Raw genomic sequence first — 17,304 nt, 5'->3', positions numbered from 1 at the left:
GTACAGATTGTTGTTGTTGCCACAATAGATCTGAGAGCCTCAACATGTTTGCTTTGTTTTATTTCCTCCAAGTTCTGTGCACTCAGTCACTGAGCCTATAAACGGTTTCTGTTGGAGTGATTCAGGACATTCCTGACAAGTTCAGCTTGTGGAAATCTTTGTTCCGATTAATTTCTTCACACATTAATGTCTTCTCCCAAAGGGGGTTTTCATGGGTCTTTGTGTTAAATCATCAGAACATTATGTTGACTGAGGGCAGTTTCAGAGGGATAACACCAGTGGGAATGATAATTAAAGGTGAGACACAAAGGTAGAATAAGCGTGGAAATGTTCTGAGAAAATTGAATTTTATACTTCCTGAGTTGTTACATCTTTGTCTGGGAATCTGGGATGCATATGCGCCTTTAACGCTTGTGTTTTGTTCTGTCAGCCCAATTAGCATCGGTGGAGTTGGCCTGTCATCATTTAGTACACAGCTGTGAAGTTGGAGGCTTTTGGATTTGAAGATGTAGCGTCACACAGAGGGCTATTCTCGATCACAGAATTAACATTGTTGCACTAGTTTAAAACAATTCAAACTAATTTATAAAGTCGATGTACGAAAGCTGGATTTTAAATCATTGACGTTGTTTTTATTCCCTTTTTGGTTTGATTACAATGAGTTAAATTTATTCTATATTGCTGCAAATAAAAGACATAAAGAAATTCTGAGTCTTTGAATCTGCCTGTGCTTACTTGCCAATTTGTTTGGTTTCTTTTTTTCCTCTCCCATCTCAGCCAAAGCAATCAAGAAAATGTGTCATAATCAGTATAGCCGCTGTGGTTCAGTGATCACGGATTTGACACATTATTTGAGAAAAAACTCCAGCGGCAGCCTTTTATAACTATGACTCAGCTGCCTGTCAGTCATCTGAAGTTTTGTTTTTTTTTTCACCTTCTACATGGGCACTTTGTTGCATTTTATTTTATGTAATATTTTATAAATTATTGATAAGCATGCTCTTTTATTTTTACTGCATGTTATGTTGCTGCCTTTCTCTAATTCTGTCTGTTTTTAAAAAGACCTAATTCATAATACAAGCATAAATATAACTGTCTCCAAGCTGAAATATTTGATAAATTCCTGGCAGGATTTCTAGTTTTGTGGACTTTAACACATTAACTGAAAATATTAGAGAGGTGTTGCATCTTGATAATTAAACCCTGCTGAAATGTTTTTGCCCAGTTTTCTTTGCAAAATAGCTTGAGCTCAGTCGGATTGGATGGAGAGTGTCTGTGAACATCGGTTTTTTATTCTTGCCACAGATTTTCAGTTGGATTGAGGTCTGGACTTTGACTGGGCCATTCGAACACATAAATATGATTTGTTTTAAACCATTCCATTGTAGCTCTGGTTGGATGTTTCATGTGCTTCTCCAGCTCCACCCCAGTCTCAAGTCTTCTGCATCGTCTAACAGGTTTTCTTCCAGGATTGCTCTGTATTCAGCTCCATCTGTCTTCCCAGCAACTCTGACCAGCTTCCTTTTCCCTGCTGAAGAAAAAGAGATTAAATTTCACACAGGTGGACTCCATTTACTAATTGGGTAACTTCTGAAGATAATTGGTTGGATGTTAGTTCGGGGTGTCAGAGTAAAGAGGGCTGAGTAGAAATGCATGTCACGCTTTTCAGATTTTCATTTATAGTATCATTTTCTTTCCACTTCATGACGTGTTGGTCTATCACAGACTATTCAAGTAAAACACTGCAGTTTGTGGTTGTATCTTGATGAAATGTGGAAAACCTTCAAAGGATATGAATAGTTTTCAAGGCACTGCAGAATGATCTTAGAAAGTATTCTAAAGAAAACATTAAAGTTGAGATAAAAATGTTTCAGTATGCCAAAATAGACAACAGAGAATAAAGCTAGACTCAGAGGGACAGAGACGAGTGGCGCAATGCTGAGAGTCAGAGGTAGGTTTGTTCTGAAAACACTTTCATTTAGGTAATTTTCAAAACAAACACACTGATTTGGATAGTGGATCTGGTCACACCTTAGTCTGAAAACACCTTATTTTAAGAGACATGCTGTTCTGATTTGGCACAAGAGCTGAAGAAATCAAAGTCAGGGGTGAAAAAAAAAACAAAAAACTGAGGCATTCACATTTTAAGATTGCTCAGGCTTATATCTTTTTACATCACTTTATTAAAGAGCGGTCACTGTTGCTGAGATGTAAGGATCTCCCTGATGGGGAAACGGCAACAAGATTTATTCCTTTTGCTTGTGGTCATGTTTTGATTCTTAGCAAATGCATGGAGAGGAGAAAATGGAAAATCAATATGTGAAAAGGTTGCCAAACATGCTTGGGCGGACGATAATAAGCCTGAATGGTCCTACAAAGTAACGCCAACGTGTAGGAAGCAGTGGCATGTATGAGAAAGAATTATTCTTTAGGTAAAACTCTGTAGTTGATGAAGGGTTTGTGAATATGTCTGTTTACCTGCTGGTGTCCATGTCTGTTTTGCATCTTTATACACCTTTTATGAATTAGACTGAACAGTAGGCATGCTTTGTGTCAGTCTGTTCTTTTGTTGATAGTCAGTCTTAAAATAATTTCAAAATATTTAACACATGGAGTAGTAAACTGTAATCAGCTCACAGGTTGCTCTGATACTGAATGAATCATCCAGGTGATGGACTGGGCTTCACAGTGGGTCACTGACAATAAATTTGAATTGTTTTTGTGATCCATCAAAACTGTATGACTTCTAGTGACACATTTTTAAATGTCCTTTTTGCCTAAATTTAAAAAAATAAATTCTTGGATTATTATTATTATTATTCTTTAACCATAACACTGAGTAGCGCTGTTTTATAAATGGAGTAAATCTCTTATCTCTCACCATGAAGACAATATTTTTTTGTGCCTTCATTATTTCATAGAGGTTTTAAAGGACAACTGCAGTTTTGTCCAGGGAAAAAAGATGAATTTGAAATCAAGCAGGGATGTAGTTAAAAAAAAAATCAGAAAAAGCTTAAAGAAAAAGATTTATTGATGTCCTACTCTTTAAAAAGTGTTTAGATTTTCAAACAGTTGGCTCTAGCAAACTTGTTTAACAGAAACTGACTAATAAACAGGTAGCTGAAACTTATGCACATATCAGCCATCGGCGAAAAAGGAGTCGGGAAGAAAACAAGTGTTCCCGTGTGTGTGTGTGTGTGTGAGCCAGCTGGTGTCACTGGCCAGACTTCCTCCTCCTCTCTGGAAACCCTGTGCACAGGCAGACAGCTCGCCCACAGCAGCACCAGCTCACTGCTCTAATATGTTTTGACAGAGGAAGCATTACCACAGCTCTGCACGCCGTCCTGCAGCAAAGAGCAGGGTCTGAGGCGTGGTGATCTACAGGGATCACTGGTTACTCCACTCAGTTTGTCACGTTCTAAGTCGCTTCATATGTCCAGCAAGTTCCTGTTTTATATGATTACCACATAGTCATATATTTTAGCAGTTTGCTTGCTGACCATTTTGTCTACAGCAGTACATTTAATAATCTTTGAGCAATAGTACTATGGCATGGCATAGTGTTTGTCTGCTCCCAGTGATATTTTTTTTAATATAATTTTCTCATATTAGATGAAAGTTGCTATTCTGCTGAGTATTTCGGAGTGGATTGCTTTTCCAGGTATAGCCACTCAGCTAATATATTTCACCGCTCTCGGTCTGTTACATTCATGCATTTTTGCCTCTCTGTCAGAGTGAATGTTGGGCTAAAATACTGTACTGCTGTGTAAATATGCAGTGTGAATCGGAAAGTGAATGGATTAACATATTCTGCTCCATTAGCTCCACTGCCTTCTCCAGGAGCTTCATTTGAGCCTCATTATTTTATGATTTTTGGTGTAAATTCTACCACCTTTTTGATATGTAGTTGAAAGTAAGGTTTGAATAGCTCATTTAAAAACTGCATTGGTATAAATAAAACCCAGAGCTATACTGCCATCTGTCATCAGGCACACAATGCATGAAGGCTGATGACTGCTTCTGTCTCTCTCATGCTGTTAATAGATCATCACGCTATCTGCAGTTCTCTACTTCACCACAAAGTGTCTCTGTGCTCAAATCTGTTCCTCTACACCAGTTGGTGCTTCTGATGAACTTAGACACAATGTCTATTATTTTCTTATTTTTTTGTGGCTGCTTTGCCTTAGTCAGAAAGTTCTCATAAAATAAATTTTAAATTTCAAGAGTCGTATATCCTGTCTGGGAAAGGGTGTAAAAAAAATTGTGAGCTTGAGCCGGTTTGTACATATATGTAAACAAACATGTCCATTCAGTATATGTTCAAATGAACAACTGCAGTTGAGTTTTTATATAATCGATGAATAATAAACCACTCAAAGATTAAGTGCATTTTGTATAGACAAACATTTTAAACAATGTTATATAAAAGGTGGGTGGAAAAAAATGCAAAAAAAACACTTGAATAAATCAAAATCAAACAGCAAATCAACAATTATTTGTGTTTGATTTGCAGTTTATTCAAACAATTCCTCATTAGAGACCATATCCATATTTAGCAGCCCTCTTACACAAATAAAATATCCTAATTTGGTCTGGAGAAAAATATAGAAGTAAAAATTTTAACACGAACTTGCTATATTCAAACAAAAACACTTATTATTCTGAAGCTGCATGGAAATTAAAATATTTGACATAAAAAAGAAAAGATTCATAAACATGTTTATCTTTTTGTCCAGCTTTATACTGCTTTTTAAACATTTTTGTTCTAGATTATAAGATCCCGTCGCCTTTCATGCCAGAGTTTTAGACTAAGATTATACTGTTGAGAAATTACAGAGTTATAGGCATTTTAGTCAAATATTATGTGTAATTGCATGCGATGTTGCAAGGTGCCATGATTAACTCTCAACTACCATAACACCCAAATTTAGCACAACGTCTGTAAAATTGAATTACAGCCATTTTTGTGTTGTTGTTAAGTCATTTGGGTGTGGCAGCCATCTTAAATTAGGTTGGCTCCAAAAGTTAATCAGTTGTAGAGGTACAAACATCACACTTCATATAGTAGTTAATGACAACATTTTAAACAAAGATCTTGTGCAATCTTTTCAGTTTTTTTGAGATTATGTGTTGGGGATGACTTCCAGCTACTACCACACCAAATTTTAGGTTAATATCTGTTACGTTGAGTTATAGCCTTTTCCTTTTGGCAGAAAGTGAAAACATATCTGTCTTTGGTACAGGATAGACAGGATTTTACTGCAGCACTGTTAGACTGAGTTATCTTAAACTCAGTACAAATAATCTGAATTCTTTAAGGACTACCAATATTGAGTTGGATGCAGCTCATATTTGAATATATCTTTGCATCATTTATTTTTATCAACCTACAGCTCAGTCTGCCCTGTCTGATCCCAACTTTATTCTCAGTTAATGTGATTCTAGGGGGCTGAACTCAGAATGTTATCTCCAGTAAATACGAAGTGCGCCATGTGTTTCCTAAACGCATTAGTTGGGAGTTCATCTTGGGTGGCTGCTCTGGCGTTATTAGAGACAAACAAACCTTATTAGGAGCAAACAGAATAGTGAGTATTACAGCAGGCTGGTGGGATGATAATCAGGATGTGAGAAATTATAACTGAAATGGCTTTTCTGGATTTGTGACAGAAGAAAAACTGCTAAGCAACAGAAGCCAATGTTTATTTAAATCATCTTTTAATGTTGTTGTTTTTTTGTTTTTTTTTTTCAGAAAAACTACATCAGTTATGTCAAAACAGTTGACTTTATTAAATATGATTTACATTTTTTCTAAAAATGCCAGAAGTACATCTAACTGATTAAAGAAAAAATAAATGAAAAGGCTGGGCTCTTTGAAGCGTCTTTCTCCAACATGTGGAAGAAGGTGCTGTGGTCGGATGAGACTGAACTCCATTAAGGACAGCATCGTGTCTGAGGCACACCTACCACCTCTCATCATGAAAGATGGATGGAGCAAAGTCCAGAGAATTTCCTGAGAGGAATTTGTTGGAGTCTGTCAGAAATTTGAGCGTGAGATTGAGATTCACCTTCCAATGGGATAATGACCCTAAACCCTACTGAAGAAAAACGTCAGTGATTTAGGGAGCAACAGTTAAATGTCCTGGAATGGTCCAGTCAAAGACCAGACCGCAATCCATCTGAGAATCTCTGGTTTGATTTAAAGACTGTTGGACACAAGCAGCTCCGGTCCAACCTGAAGGAGCTGGAGACGTTTGCTCATGAAGAATGATCAGAAATGGTCAGATGGACCGAGATCATCGAGACTTACCTGAAGAGACTGATGCTGTAACAACTGCTGACACAGATTGAGTTTTGGAGAACTGGACACATGTACTCACACCCAGCTTTATAATTATCATTTAGAGTTCTTTAAAGCAAGTTTATTTCCCCCATTTAACTTCATTAAAACAGTATTTTTGTATAACTATTACTTTATGAATCCATTTAAATAACAAAATAGACAGATTATTAAGAGGGATGAATAGGTTTGTCTGCTGATGTTTGCAGGGGAGACTCTGTGTTTCCATGCAAATTAGCAGGATCAAGCCCTGAGCTGGTTACCAGGGCCACCTGCTTATTTGCATGTGTGGCTTCTTAATAGCTACTCTTGTCTGTAAAGGATAATACTTTGAAAAACAGGATAATGAAGTTAGATTATCTTCATATATATTTTTTTCACCTTTTGTAAATTTGCATGATACAAATTGTCAGTAATCCCACTTGACCAGGTGATTCGACAACTGAACATAGGAGTGAACTGATCTGATCAAAACAAATCAGCTCCTCACTGCAAAATCATGAAGACCAGACAGGAAAAAAAATGAACAGAGAAACAAACTCTGCAGAATATTGTTCTCATAGCAATGCTAATGTGTCCTTTAAAAAAATAAAAAGGGACCAGATGCCAACCACCATGTGTGTTTGTTTACCTACGGAAACTGGAAATTGGTCAGATGTTAAATTTACCAGTCTAGCAGAAGTTTAATTAAAAGCTGTGGGTGTTTGAATGTCGAGCTCTGTCTCTGTGGCGTTCCTGCTCGTTTTCTACAAATATATATATTTTTCACATTTAGCAACAGATTCACTCTTATTTTTCCACCTAAGGTCTTCTCTGAGATCCCATGTATTTGTTTACCTACACAGACTACAGCCATCTTAATGTAGATCGATCACGTGACCCGAGCTGCTGCTTAGTTTTTGGTGGTTCAGTGTTTTGTTTACATTGAGCGTGGACCCGCATTTCAGAATTCCATTCAATATATCTGGAAAACTACTGGAGTATACCCTTTCAAACTGCATAATTTGATATAGTACAGGATGGCCCTTTTGGGCTGTGATTCCATACTTTGCGTTGAGCACCTTTAACTTTGTCTCCGTTATGTAACCCGTCGGGTTGGCGGAGCTCCTGACGTTTACATCGTGACGCCGCGTGAATCTCAGCTGCGCTGGCTGCTCTTATACCTCCATCAGTGATGGAGGAAGGCTCCACAAGCAGGAGACAGCCCGATCGTCCCCTCAGCGGCTCCGAGGGAGGGAGACGCTCCCCACCCCACCACCCCTCCTCCGTCTTCGTGCGGCAGCAGTGAGACCAGGATGCGGTTTTCCGGCGGCTCCGGTCCGTGACTGAGGCTCTTCTGACGCCAGCAGCAGGAGGAGGAATCGGTACCGCTCGGCAGGCATGGCAGGCGCGAAGCTCACGCCCTCTCCGTCGGAGATCGATCCGGACGTGAAGACCGATGTGCAGAAACCCCCCGAGCCCGCCTGGGTCAACGCCTCCAGCCCTCTCCCGACCGCGGGCTCGTTCGGGAGCGATGCCGGCCAAAGGTAGCCGCTGCAGACCCGCACCGCAGCATCCAGATCATAACACAGCGCGCGCGCGAACCGCATCAAGCTCTTATAACTTGGGATTATTCATAAAAGTTGATTAACCTCCCATCCTTGCAGAAAATGTAAATTTCACACGGAAATTCTGGATTCTGATAAGCGTCACGCGCCGCGCCGCTGGTGTTTAACATTTGGTCAAGTTTTTGTCTCCTCACGGGCCAAAGTGGCTTTATTATCGCTTCATGTTCCCCTCAGCATCACAGTGATTTAATGGCTGCAGTGTACTGATTACATAATTCAGTGGATGCTGCAATCTCATAATAATTTTATGAAATCTGCTGTTATTGGGTCAAAAAGGCTTTTAGTGCACTGAAAAAAAAAGTTCAATTTGTCTCTGACGTTTTCTGTCTGTCACAGCTTGACTGATTGATAAGCCTAAAATGCAAACCACAAGAGACCATGATGACATGCCTTCATACTTAGATAAATTATAAATATATGAAGCCTATCATGTGCCTGAAGAAGTCCATAAAATCTGTGTGCATGCTACTAGAATTTGGTAGACAAATTAGATGTGGTCAGAGCAGATTGGCTGACCCTGTAGCAACTAAGGAACACTTTTTTTTTTTTTCAAAGATTAAAGGTTTTGAGAGCTGTCAGACATGAGATTGGGGCTATTATGTGGGTTCTTGAGCTGAAAACAGAATCATTGTGATTTATTTTTTTTTAATCTGGGTTTCAGAAAGCTGCACTGCACAGACAAAAACCCGGTGGTGCAATGTGTCCCATTTCCATTTTCACACCACATAATTTCCTTGTAAATATTCATGTTTTGTATTGAGAAATATTTCATTTTGGAGAGAATATCAGTGTTGTAGTCTGTTTAATTTTTTTTTTAGTGTGTGGTAGTAAAATGATGTGGCTGTGTATTTTGCATCATAGCTCTTGAACGCTTGTTTTTAATTAAAGTTTAATTATCACACACATCTGAAGGCAAGGGGCGATAATTAAACAATGGGTTTTTTTTCGGTGTGTTTGGGAGACAGATCGTGTGTGTGTGTGTGTGTGTGTGTTTGCCTGTAGTGTTGGCGAAATATCTCATGAACTAGTAGACAGATTTTAGTGAAACTTTCAAATTTATAATTGGATGTTGATCCAGTTCATGACGGCCACCACAGCTGATTGACCTGAGCAAACGCAAAGATGACTGTAACTCAACCAGTTTTACAAATATTGGTCTAAACCTCGGTGCGCTTGTAGCTAATAGTCATTCACAGCTATATATTGCACAACATCTTTGCTAAAGCCTTGGCATCAACACTGTCTGTTAGCAAAACATCTTGCGAACCACTGGGCAGATATCAGTGAAACTCTCAGAAAGGAATTATTGTCTGTAGCTCTAAAACTCATTAACATTTGGAGTCAACCCCATTTGAAGATGGCCACCACAGCTAAGCACCCTTAGCAAACACAACAACGGCTGTAACTCAGTCAGTTTTTAGATGTTGAGCTAAATCTGGTGTGGTAGTAGCTGAGAGTCACCCCCAACATAAACTCTGAGCGTGTTGCGTGAGATCGTATGTAATAACTAGAACACCGTCCCGTCTCAGCACGAGATGATTTTACTTTAAATCTAGTTTATCTTTAACCTTTAACTTTCTTCAGTCTTAAAAGTTAACGGACATATCACTCATTCATCTCAGTCTGTTTTATGTACTCTACAAAATAAACATTTCTTAGTCAGGAAACTGATCTAATATGCCAGTTTTATGCTTTCCTCTGTGAATGTCTCTCGTCTTTGCATCTTTTTTATGCCTAACAAATTAGGATGGATGTTAGTTTGTTAACAGAGTTTGTGGTGTTTTGTCTATATTGTCCTGATAAGAATGCATATAATTTAGACCGAAGGAAGAAGCAGTAATACTTATATCCTGGGTTAAATCTTGACCTCTATTCTGTTGAATTTTATTCTAATATAGACTCTTTGCGAATCAATTAGTTTTATTTGTAAATTAGGCTATCTAATAAAACTTCTTTATAACCCCAAAATGCCTAATGTAAGCGGGGATGACGGTTTTGGGAAAAATAACAGCAAGAATGAGTAAAATGACGCTAAATAATGAATAAAAGTACGAGATGTGAGGATGACGATGATGAAGATGATGATGCTGTGCTGTAGATGATAAATATTGAAGTGTTTCTGATCAAAATGAATGGCTAATTATCCAACAACTATTCTGAGCAGTGAAAGAACAGATTGACTTGCAGTGAGTTTAGTGAAACTGAGCAGTGTTTGTATGTTAACCTAATAAGAGTCTTGGGCTGTGAAACCTAATGTAACAGCTGGCCAGTTGCCCAGGGCAACCAGATGTGCACCAGCATTGTGGTCGGGTTTACAGCTATAGGCAAAAAGGGGTAGAATCACAAACAAACAAAGAAATACAACAAATAAAGGGTTTCTTTCCCTGTCATCATCCTGTCTTCCGGAAACTTAAAAAATTAGTTATTTTGGTTTAAAAAAAACCCAAAAACTTCCCGGTTTGTTTCTTACAGACTGATGGGATGTTGTCTACAATCTGAGAGGTTTCCAGGTTGTGAAATGTGATCAGCGTGGGATTTATGTCTATCTTGAGAATGAGAGGAAGTGAAGTATGAAGGGGAATCGATGATCTGTCCGATAATATAAAACGAGCTAGAACGATTTTAATTTATTTCTGCGTGATTTACAGCATCTTGGAATCGTCTTGTTTGTGTGCAGTGGGCTTGTATGGACCGTATTAACATCTGATGACTGCAGACAGTGTGTTGTAAGAGACTGAAATAGGTTTGGAAGATCTGTGAAAACGGAGGGATGACCGTGTCGAGTAAACACAGGATGTGATTCAACCTGATAAAAACCACGCAGGTGTATTTTAGCATCATCTATCTTTGCCACAACATTGCTTACCCTAGAAACCAATCTGTAACATCCAGTATCTGGTTTGGCAGCTTCAGTGGGAGCTGCTGGCTTTATTCTCATCAAGGGGAATGTTTTACACAGGATGGATTGCAATTTAATGAAAGGTAGATATTTAGATCAACTCAGATAATTCAGTTGAGTTTATTTAAATGACACCAATACACAACAAAAAACAGCAAAGACTGACAGCTTAAGATTGAACCTTCCACAATATGTTTATCTGCTTTTTGCCAAAACTACTTTTATATATAAATAATGTCTTTAATGTCTTTTGCAAACTGTTCCACCTTCTCAATATTGAAACAAGTAAATGGATTAGTTTTTCCATTTGAATTTAAATAAGAATAAGAACTATAATCCAATAAACAACATTTTTCATACATTAGAATCAATTTACAATAAATTTCTTCTGTAGTAAGTTGAGCTTCCAGACAAACTTTCTGAAGATGCTCAGCTAAGTTGATTTGAACTCTTCCCAGGACTACAGCCGACTTTCACCTTGTTTAGTCTCATGTTTCCTCGACTCCATCCCATCTTTGTTCTTTTCCCTCTGCCTCAGCATTGAAGCAGTTATCTTACTGTCTGTTTTAATACACCAAGCATGTTTTATAGATGTGTGTAAGGATGAAAAATGATTTTTGTTCCATCAAGCTTTAATAGCAGCACAAGATGCCTCAGGTAAAATGTCTTAATTAATCTGAAGGGAAATTTCTTTTTATGTAATCAACCAGATGTTAAGTAGTTAAAGGCTAATACAGATGTCCTGATTTATTAAGTACTTCTTTTATTATGTACTATAAAAGAGAAGACTCATTGAAATAAATGCATTTAAGAACTACTTTGCTCAACTTTTTTCCTGTCTCAGCTGTGTTGTTTTCAGTGTGTTTCACTTTTAGACTTGTGTGTAACTATCATTAGCCTACAGAGATGCAGTTGTCACATTTTCTGTTTAACAGTTTTCCATTTGATTAGTTTCCCAAATCCACTTCCTGTTTAGTTATAAATTGCTGTACAGCTTTATAGTTTTATATCTGTGCTTTCATGGAACAATTAGCTTCATTTTATTTGAGCATCCAAGATTCAATGAGTGGACTTAATGAAGTCACTGGGGTAATTCACATGCCATCTATTATTAATATTTGATAAACTGCAAGCATACAGCTCCTGAGTCTTTGACTTAATGTTGGTAAAATATGAAACTAAACTGCTTAAACCAATGAGTTGAAGGAAACTTTTGTAATCCAACCAATGTTCAGATTATATTAAAAATAAAACTTAAGTATAAATTTACCATTAAGTAATATCTAAAATTGAATATTGCTGTAAATTAAATATATTGGATTTTTTTTTTAAATTTAAATTCAATTTTAAATGATTAAAAACTGACTCAGGAAAACCTGAACTCTGTGACGTGACAGGAGCATTATGGGAAAAGTAGTGTGGCCACTCTTTCTGACGTGGCTATAACAAACTAATAAACTACAAATCTATTTCCCCCCACTTGAAATCGCTGCTGATGTTTGTGCATGCGGTCCGCCCACTTTGTACAGGTCAGCCTTTAAGGCAGTTCTCAGTGAAAGTATTTGAAAGCGTACTTTCTAAATGCTCATCGCTGAGCACTTGTCTCAGACGCTCAGCTCTTAGTTGAACAGGAGGGTTTACTGGAGGGAGGTAAGGATCTTTTACTGTATGCCTTTTACTAATTTGAGTAAGAATGATAACATTTAGCTGCAAGATGTAACACTTTTATGAATTTCTTTGGAATGTGATGCAAAAAAGAAAAAGCTTATAGATGGTTTTAGCTGGACTGTTGAGGCTAATGAAGCTAAAGGGCGTGTCTGTTTGTCTTCTTCACTGCCCAAGCTGTTAGCAGCCAGATAGCATCTTTATTGCTCATGAAAGTGCTGTCAAATAGCAGCTACATAGATTGTCGAATCAGAATGTCAGAGCTAATGCTCCTGTTATGTGCAGCTTCCTAGATATAAGCACAGTAATCGCCTCCTGATTGCTTCGCTTTGTGCTCGTTAGCAACTAAATGTTTATAGAATTTTTTTAAAAAAAGGTTAAAGGTAAACAAAGATAGATTTGTACCGAAGTCATCCCTCCTGAGTGTGTTTATTGATCTCATCGCTATATTAAACAATAATGTCACAGTTGCAGATTTTCCTAACGTTGTTCAGCCCTGTTTTAAGGTCCTTTGGGGAGAAAATATTTGTAAATGACAAACTTCAGATATTCGTTGCTTTTACTTTTAGTGGTTTAAAAAAGGTCCCACAAAAGCGTTGATGATGTACGTCTTTCCACGAAAATCCTTTCGAGTGTGGTTGAAAAATCATGGCCGAAGTGTTCGCTGTAAAGCATGTGGTTTCTGCTCTGTCGAACTTCTAAATGTTCTTGACAAATTACTGAAAAACCACATGCCCTCCCTGGTGACCTCGCTGCTTCCTTGATTTAATGGATACTCCATTTAAAATGGCCAACAGTTCATTTAGCTACAAAGTGTGCAACAAGCCAAACTATCAACTTTGTGGCACTCTTCATCGAAATGGGTGGTTTAATAATTTACAGAGTTTAATGAAGCATAAATTCATTCTCTAATTTTAGATATCCTTTTTAACAAGTTACGCAATTTTAAAGTTCATAAACATTTTGGGGAATTAATTAAAAATCACAGTTAAAACACGATGTCACCAGAGTTTGATCGCTTCAGACAATCCTGTTCAAATGGATTAGCGTTTAACAAATGTGACAAAATGTGTCCTGGAAATGATCTAGTTTATTTTATTTAAAACAAACAATTATGAGATAATGTTCTAGAAAAATGTTGGAACATCATCTCTCTCTCAGCTCTTTACATTGGTTCCCTCCTCCCTCTTCTGTGTTCACACATATTGTTTCTTCTTATAACTAAATTCCTAATCAAGGTTATCTCACTCAGGTGTTTCAGTTTTTGTTGTTAGGAAGCAAAATAACTCTGGAATTGTACCTTGAAAGGTCACTTAAGTGTTCATTTTTTAATTGTTGACACTTTCAAAAGATTGTGAGGTTGATGCTCTGCTTTAATAAAATCCATATTTTATTTAGGCACATCATCTGAATCCTCCAAACTCACTCACTCAAGTTAAAGACATCTGGGCTGGTATTTTGGTTTCACTTACAAGAACGATTTTCTAAGACAACTCTAGGAATGCCACAATATCAATGTTTTTCTCAAGGCTGCTCCTTTGTTCTTTTTCTGCTTGCGTACCAGAATCCAGACTCACTCAGTTGCTTCAATTGATAAAAAAAAAAAATATATTAGTAATGCTCATGAACATGAATGTATTTGTACATTTGTACATTTTCTTAAAGGTTGCACTTTCTTACTCCGGTCTAAAATCGCTGTGGTTGTGTGCTCCTTGGAGGATAAAGCAGCAAATGTTTGCTACTTACTGTTTAAGTGTTTGGTTGGTTTTGTTTGCAGAATTAAATATGTGGCAATAAATTACTCAAGCCTACAGCGCTCAAGTCAATTTGTTTAGCATCTAAACAAACTGTGGTAATGGACTTAGTATATCTATTAGTCAGCCACTGATTTGAACATTGGCATAAATAAATCTCCCTTTTGATCATTTTCCTCAGTTTTACACAGTTTTATTTTATCCACAGCTATCTGATGTGGAAACTCTTGTGTGTAAGTTGGAGTGTGTGTTCACAGATCTCTTGTGGTTTGCATTTTGACTCATAAGAGTGCTTTAATCAGCTGAAGCATTTGTCGTTTTAAATATCTCTGTAAATAAATAAAACTGTTCATTTTGAACATGGCTTGTGAATGAACTTATCCAAAATGCAGTTTGCATTTCCAGTCAAGCTCAGATGAATCCATTTTCAGCTGAAAATGTATACATTTACTTGTTTGTGGAATTGGAACTCGATTAAACCTTGATGGAGACATCCTGATAGCAAATATCTGAACATGGAAAACAGAATGGTGCTGTGTGACGAGTTGAGACAATAAAATTAGTCTTCATCAAAACCCCACATTTTTTACAATGTTATAGTTTTGCTTATATTCTAATATCCATATTATTCATATAATATAGCATTGTATTAAACCTTTGACCTTTTTTTTGCATAAACTGCCTTCCTGAGTCTCCCTAAAGGTTATAAAATAGTTCTGATTCAAACTGCAAGTAAATCTGAGAGGCATCCCTGAGTGACAATATTTCATAATTTCTTTCCCTCGCTTGCTTTCTCGGAGCCATCATAACTTGTGCCTGTCTGTGTTCATGTGTGCTGCATCCAGGTATCAGGAGGAGTACAGTATGGACTCAACCAATGCCCAGTAAGTCCCTGGCAGCATCATGCTTGCATGGCATGGATTGTGTCTGCAATGATAACTGGACTGCATCAGAACACTAATGTTGCACAGCTCACACTGGTCTTTGAGTTCACCACATGTGGATTAGGCCACATTCAACCATTCCAGTAGTTATTTTCTATTTCCTACAAAGGTGGAATATTCGGTACCTATGATGAAGAGTTCTTTTGTTGTTGTTGTTTTTTTTTAGGCTACCTTTTCACCAGCTGTTTTGGCAAAGACTATTGTACACCACAGTCAAATTTATTAACATTCATCAATTCCCCAATAAATGGTGAAAAGGTAGTTAAAGTGTTTATCTGTATACTCTTGGTGTATTAATGAATGTGCACGCCAGTCTTTTGCCCTTGTCAGTAGGAGATTTGGAACTGAAATATAACTTTATATGAGCAGAACTGAGAAAGATAATAAAGGAACCTAAACCTGCTACTTTAAGGTGTATCTCACTGAGCTGCGACTGTTGGGAGACGAGTTGGTGACTCAAAATTGTGGCTTGCAGAACTGCATTCTTGACTGTGCACATAATTTTGTTGACCACCTCAGCTGTCGTTTTCACCTTGACAGACATCCCCTCATTTTTGTTTGTTTGTTTTAATTTGCTAAAGTACACTTTTTGAAATAAAGATAAGAAGACTTAGACCTGTTTTACAGTAATTGTTACTCATTATCAGTGTGGTTTTTAGTCCTGGACATTTGCCTGAAATGTTTTATGTCAGAGGAGAGCTTCTCTGCCGGTACAGCTAACACCTGTTGGGTAATTCAGGTGGGTTTGACATGGGTTGCAATGTCTTTGAGACATTTTGAGAGAAAGTTGCCGTCCAAATTTTTCAAACTCAAGCGACGTGGCTGCTGCACCTCTACGACTCGCACGAGGAAATCGAGAACCCTGCCGTTCGCCAACTACGTGTAGCCCAGTGAGATACCACCCTTAGGTTTAGTTAAAGCTAAAAAACACATGGATTTTCTGCTTACTGCATACACTGTGCATGCAGTGACTGTAAAAAGCATCTAAAAGTTTCAGATGGCTCGATAACTGGATTGTAGATTTCGATAACAATCACTTGAGATTTGGGGGAATCGATAATGATACTCAGGCTGTCAGGATGTGGTGCAGAGTTTGGAATTAGTGGAGTAAAATCCATTTCAGGCAGAAATGTTTTGCTCCGCTATCTGACAAATGTGTATATGACAAGTGTGAAGTGGTATGTGTTTATTTTGGAAGTCATGATTGGTCTCTGAAATCCTGGTATCAGTCATGCATGATATAAAATAGCTTAAAAAAGAGAAAGAAGCATCAAAGACTGTTGCACTGTTGCCTGAGTGAAGCGAGGAAGCAAGATGTGAACAAGCATTTAATATTTTTAGTAAAATCCAGATGATTATCTGGATTTACTAAATTTGTACAATTTTGATGATGGCAATAGATGATAAAGATGCCGTTTTGATGGATATTTCTTTAATTTCCACGTCAGTTTGAATGCTTTCTCTGTCAGTTGAATTATGCATTAAATTGTGCAAAATAAAATAAGTGTTTAATACTAGTTATTTAAAGAATAAAAGGAAATCTGCTGCTGTTAAAACAGAAGTTAAAAAGAAGACAGTAACACAAACCTTTGAGTCATTATAATTTACTTTATCTACAAAAACACAGAAACCTTGCAGACTAGACGGATTCTTGTGGTTTCGTTGATTATCGCAGACTGGTGCAATTTGCTCTGGACTTAAGATAAAAGTAAATTTCTCAACATTTGGTTTTTAATCTTCCTGTTACTCCGGAGATTAAATTACCTTTCATGTCAGTATAAAGCAGCTGTGGAGGGCAGGTCATAAAAGCATTCATGCAGATGGATTCATTGGGCACAATGACGTTTTAATGCCAATTTAAACTTATTGCAAGGGTTGGTTTACATTTGAGACATTACCCTGATAATGAGACTTGTATTCCCCTCCATATTTAGTTGTCCGTTGATGTGATAGAAAGTAAAAGTGATGTGCTACGAGACATTTATGTTCTCAGGGTAAAATTTAAGGCACATTTTTGACCAAAAATAACAACACACTGCCTTGTTTAGAATAAACTTCCCACTGTTTATATCTGTCATCCTCACTGGGTGTTATATAC

The 17,304-nt window shown here is 37.4% G+C and overlaps 1 protein-coding gene across 16 annotated transcripts in view; it reads left to right on the top strand.

Moving 5' to 3' along the window:
- The window catches only part of si:dkey-21e5.1 (potassium channel subfamily T member 1), a 69,932-nt gene that overhangs the window by 15,260 nt on the left and 37,368 nt on the right, over positions 1–17,304 (top strand). For 4 of the 16 annotated variants that reach the window (XM_037977716.1, XM_037977715.1, XM_017412356.3 and 1 more), the window contains exons 1-2: positions 7,507–7,863; positions 15,108–15,146. The exons of the other annotated variants lie outside the window; for them this stretch is intronic. In XM_037977716.1, the coding sequence (XP_037833644.1) occupies positions 7,718–7,863; positions 15,108–15,146 (185 nt within the window). In that variant the 5' untranslated portion in view covers positions 7,507–7,717. Of the gene's footprint in view, positions 1–7,506; positions 7,864–15,107; positions 15,147–17,304 lie in introns of those variants that run through there. 16 annotated transcript variants of the gene reach the window in all.

Source organism: Kryptolebias marmoratus, linkage group LG1 (genome assembly GCF_001649575.2).
Source record: "Kryptolebias marmoratus isolate JLee-2015 linkage group LG1, ASM164957v2, whole genome shotgun sequence".
In the NCBI taxonomy this organism is placed as follows: Eukaryota; Metazoa; Chordata; class Actinopteri; order Cyprinodontiformes; family Rivulidae; genus Kryptolebias; species Kryptolebias marmoratus.
The sequence above is the reverse complement of the archived record's forward strand: the minus strand, read 5'-3'. Positions and strand labels throughout refer to the sequence as shown.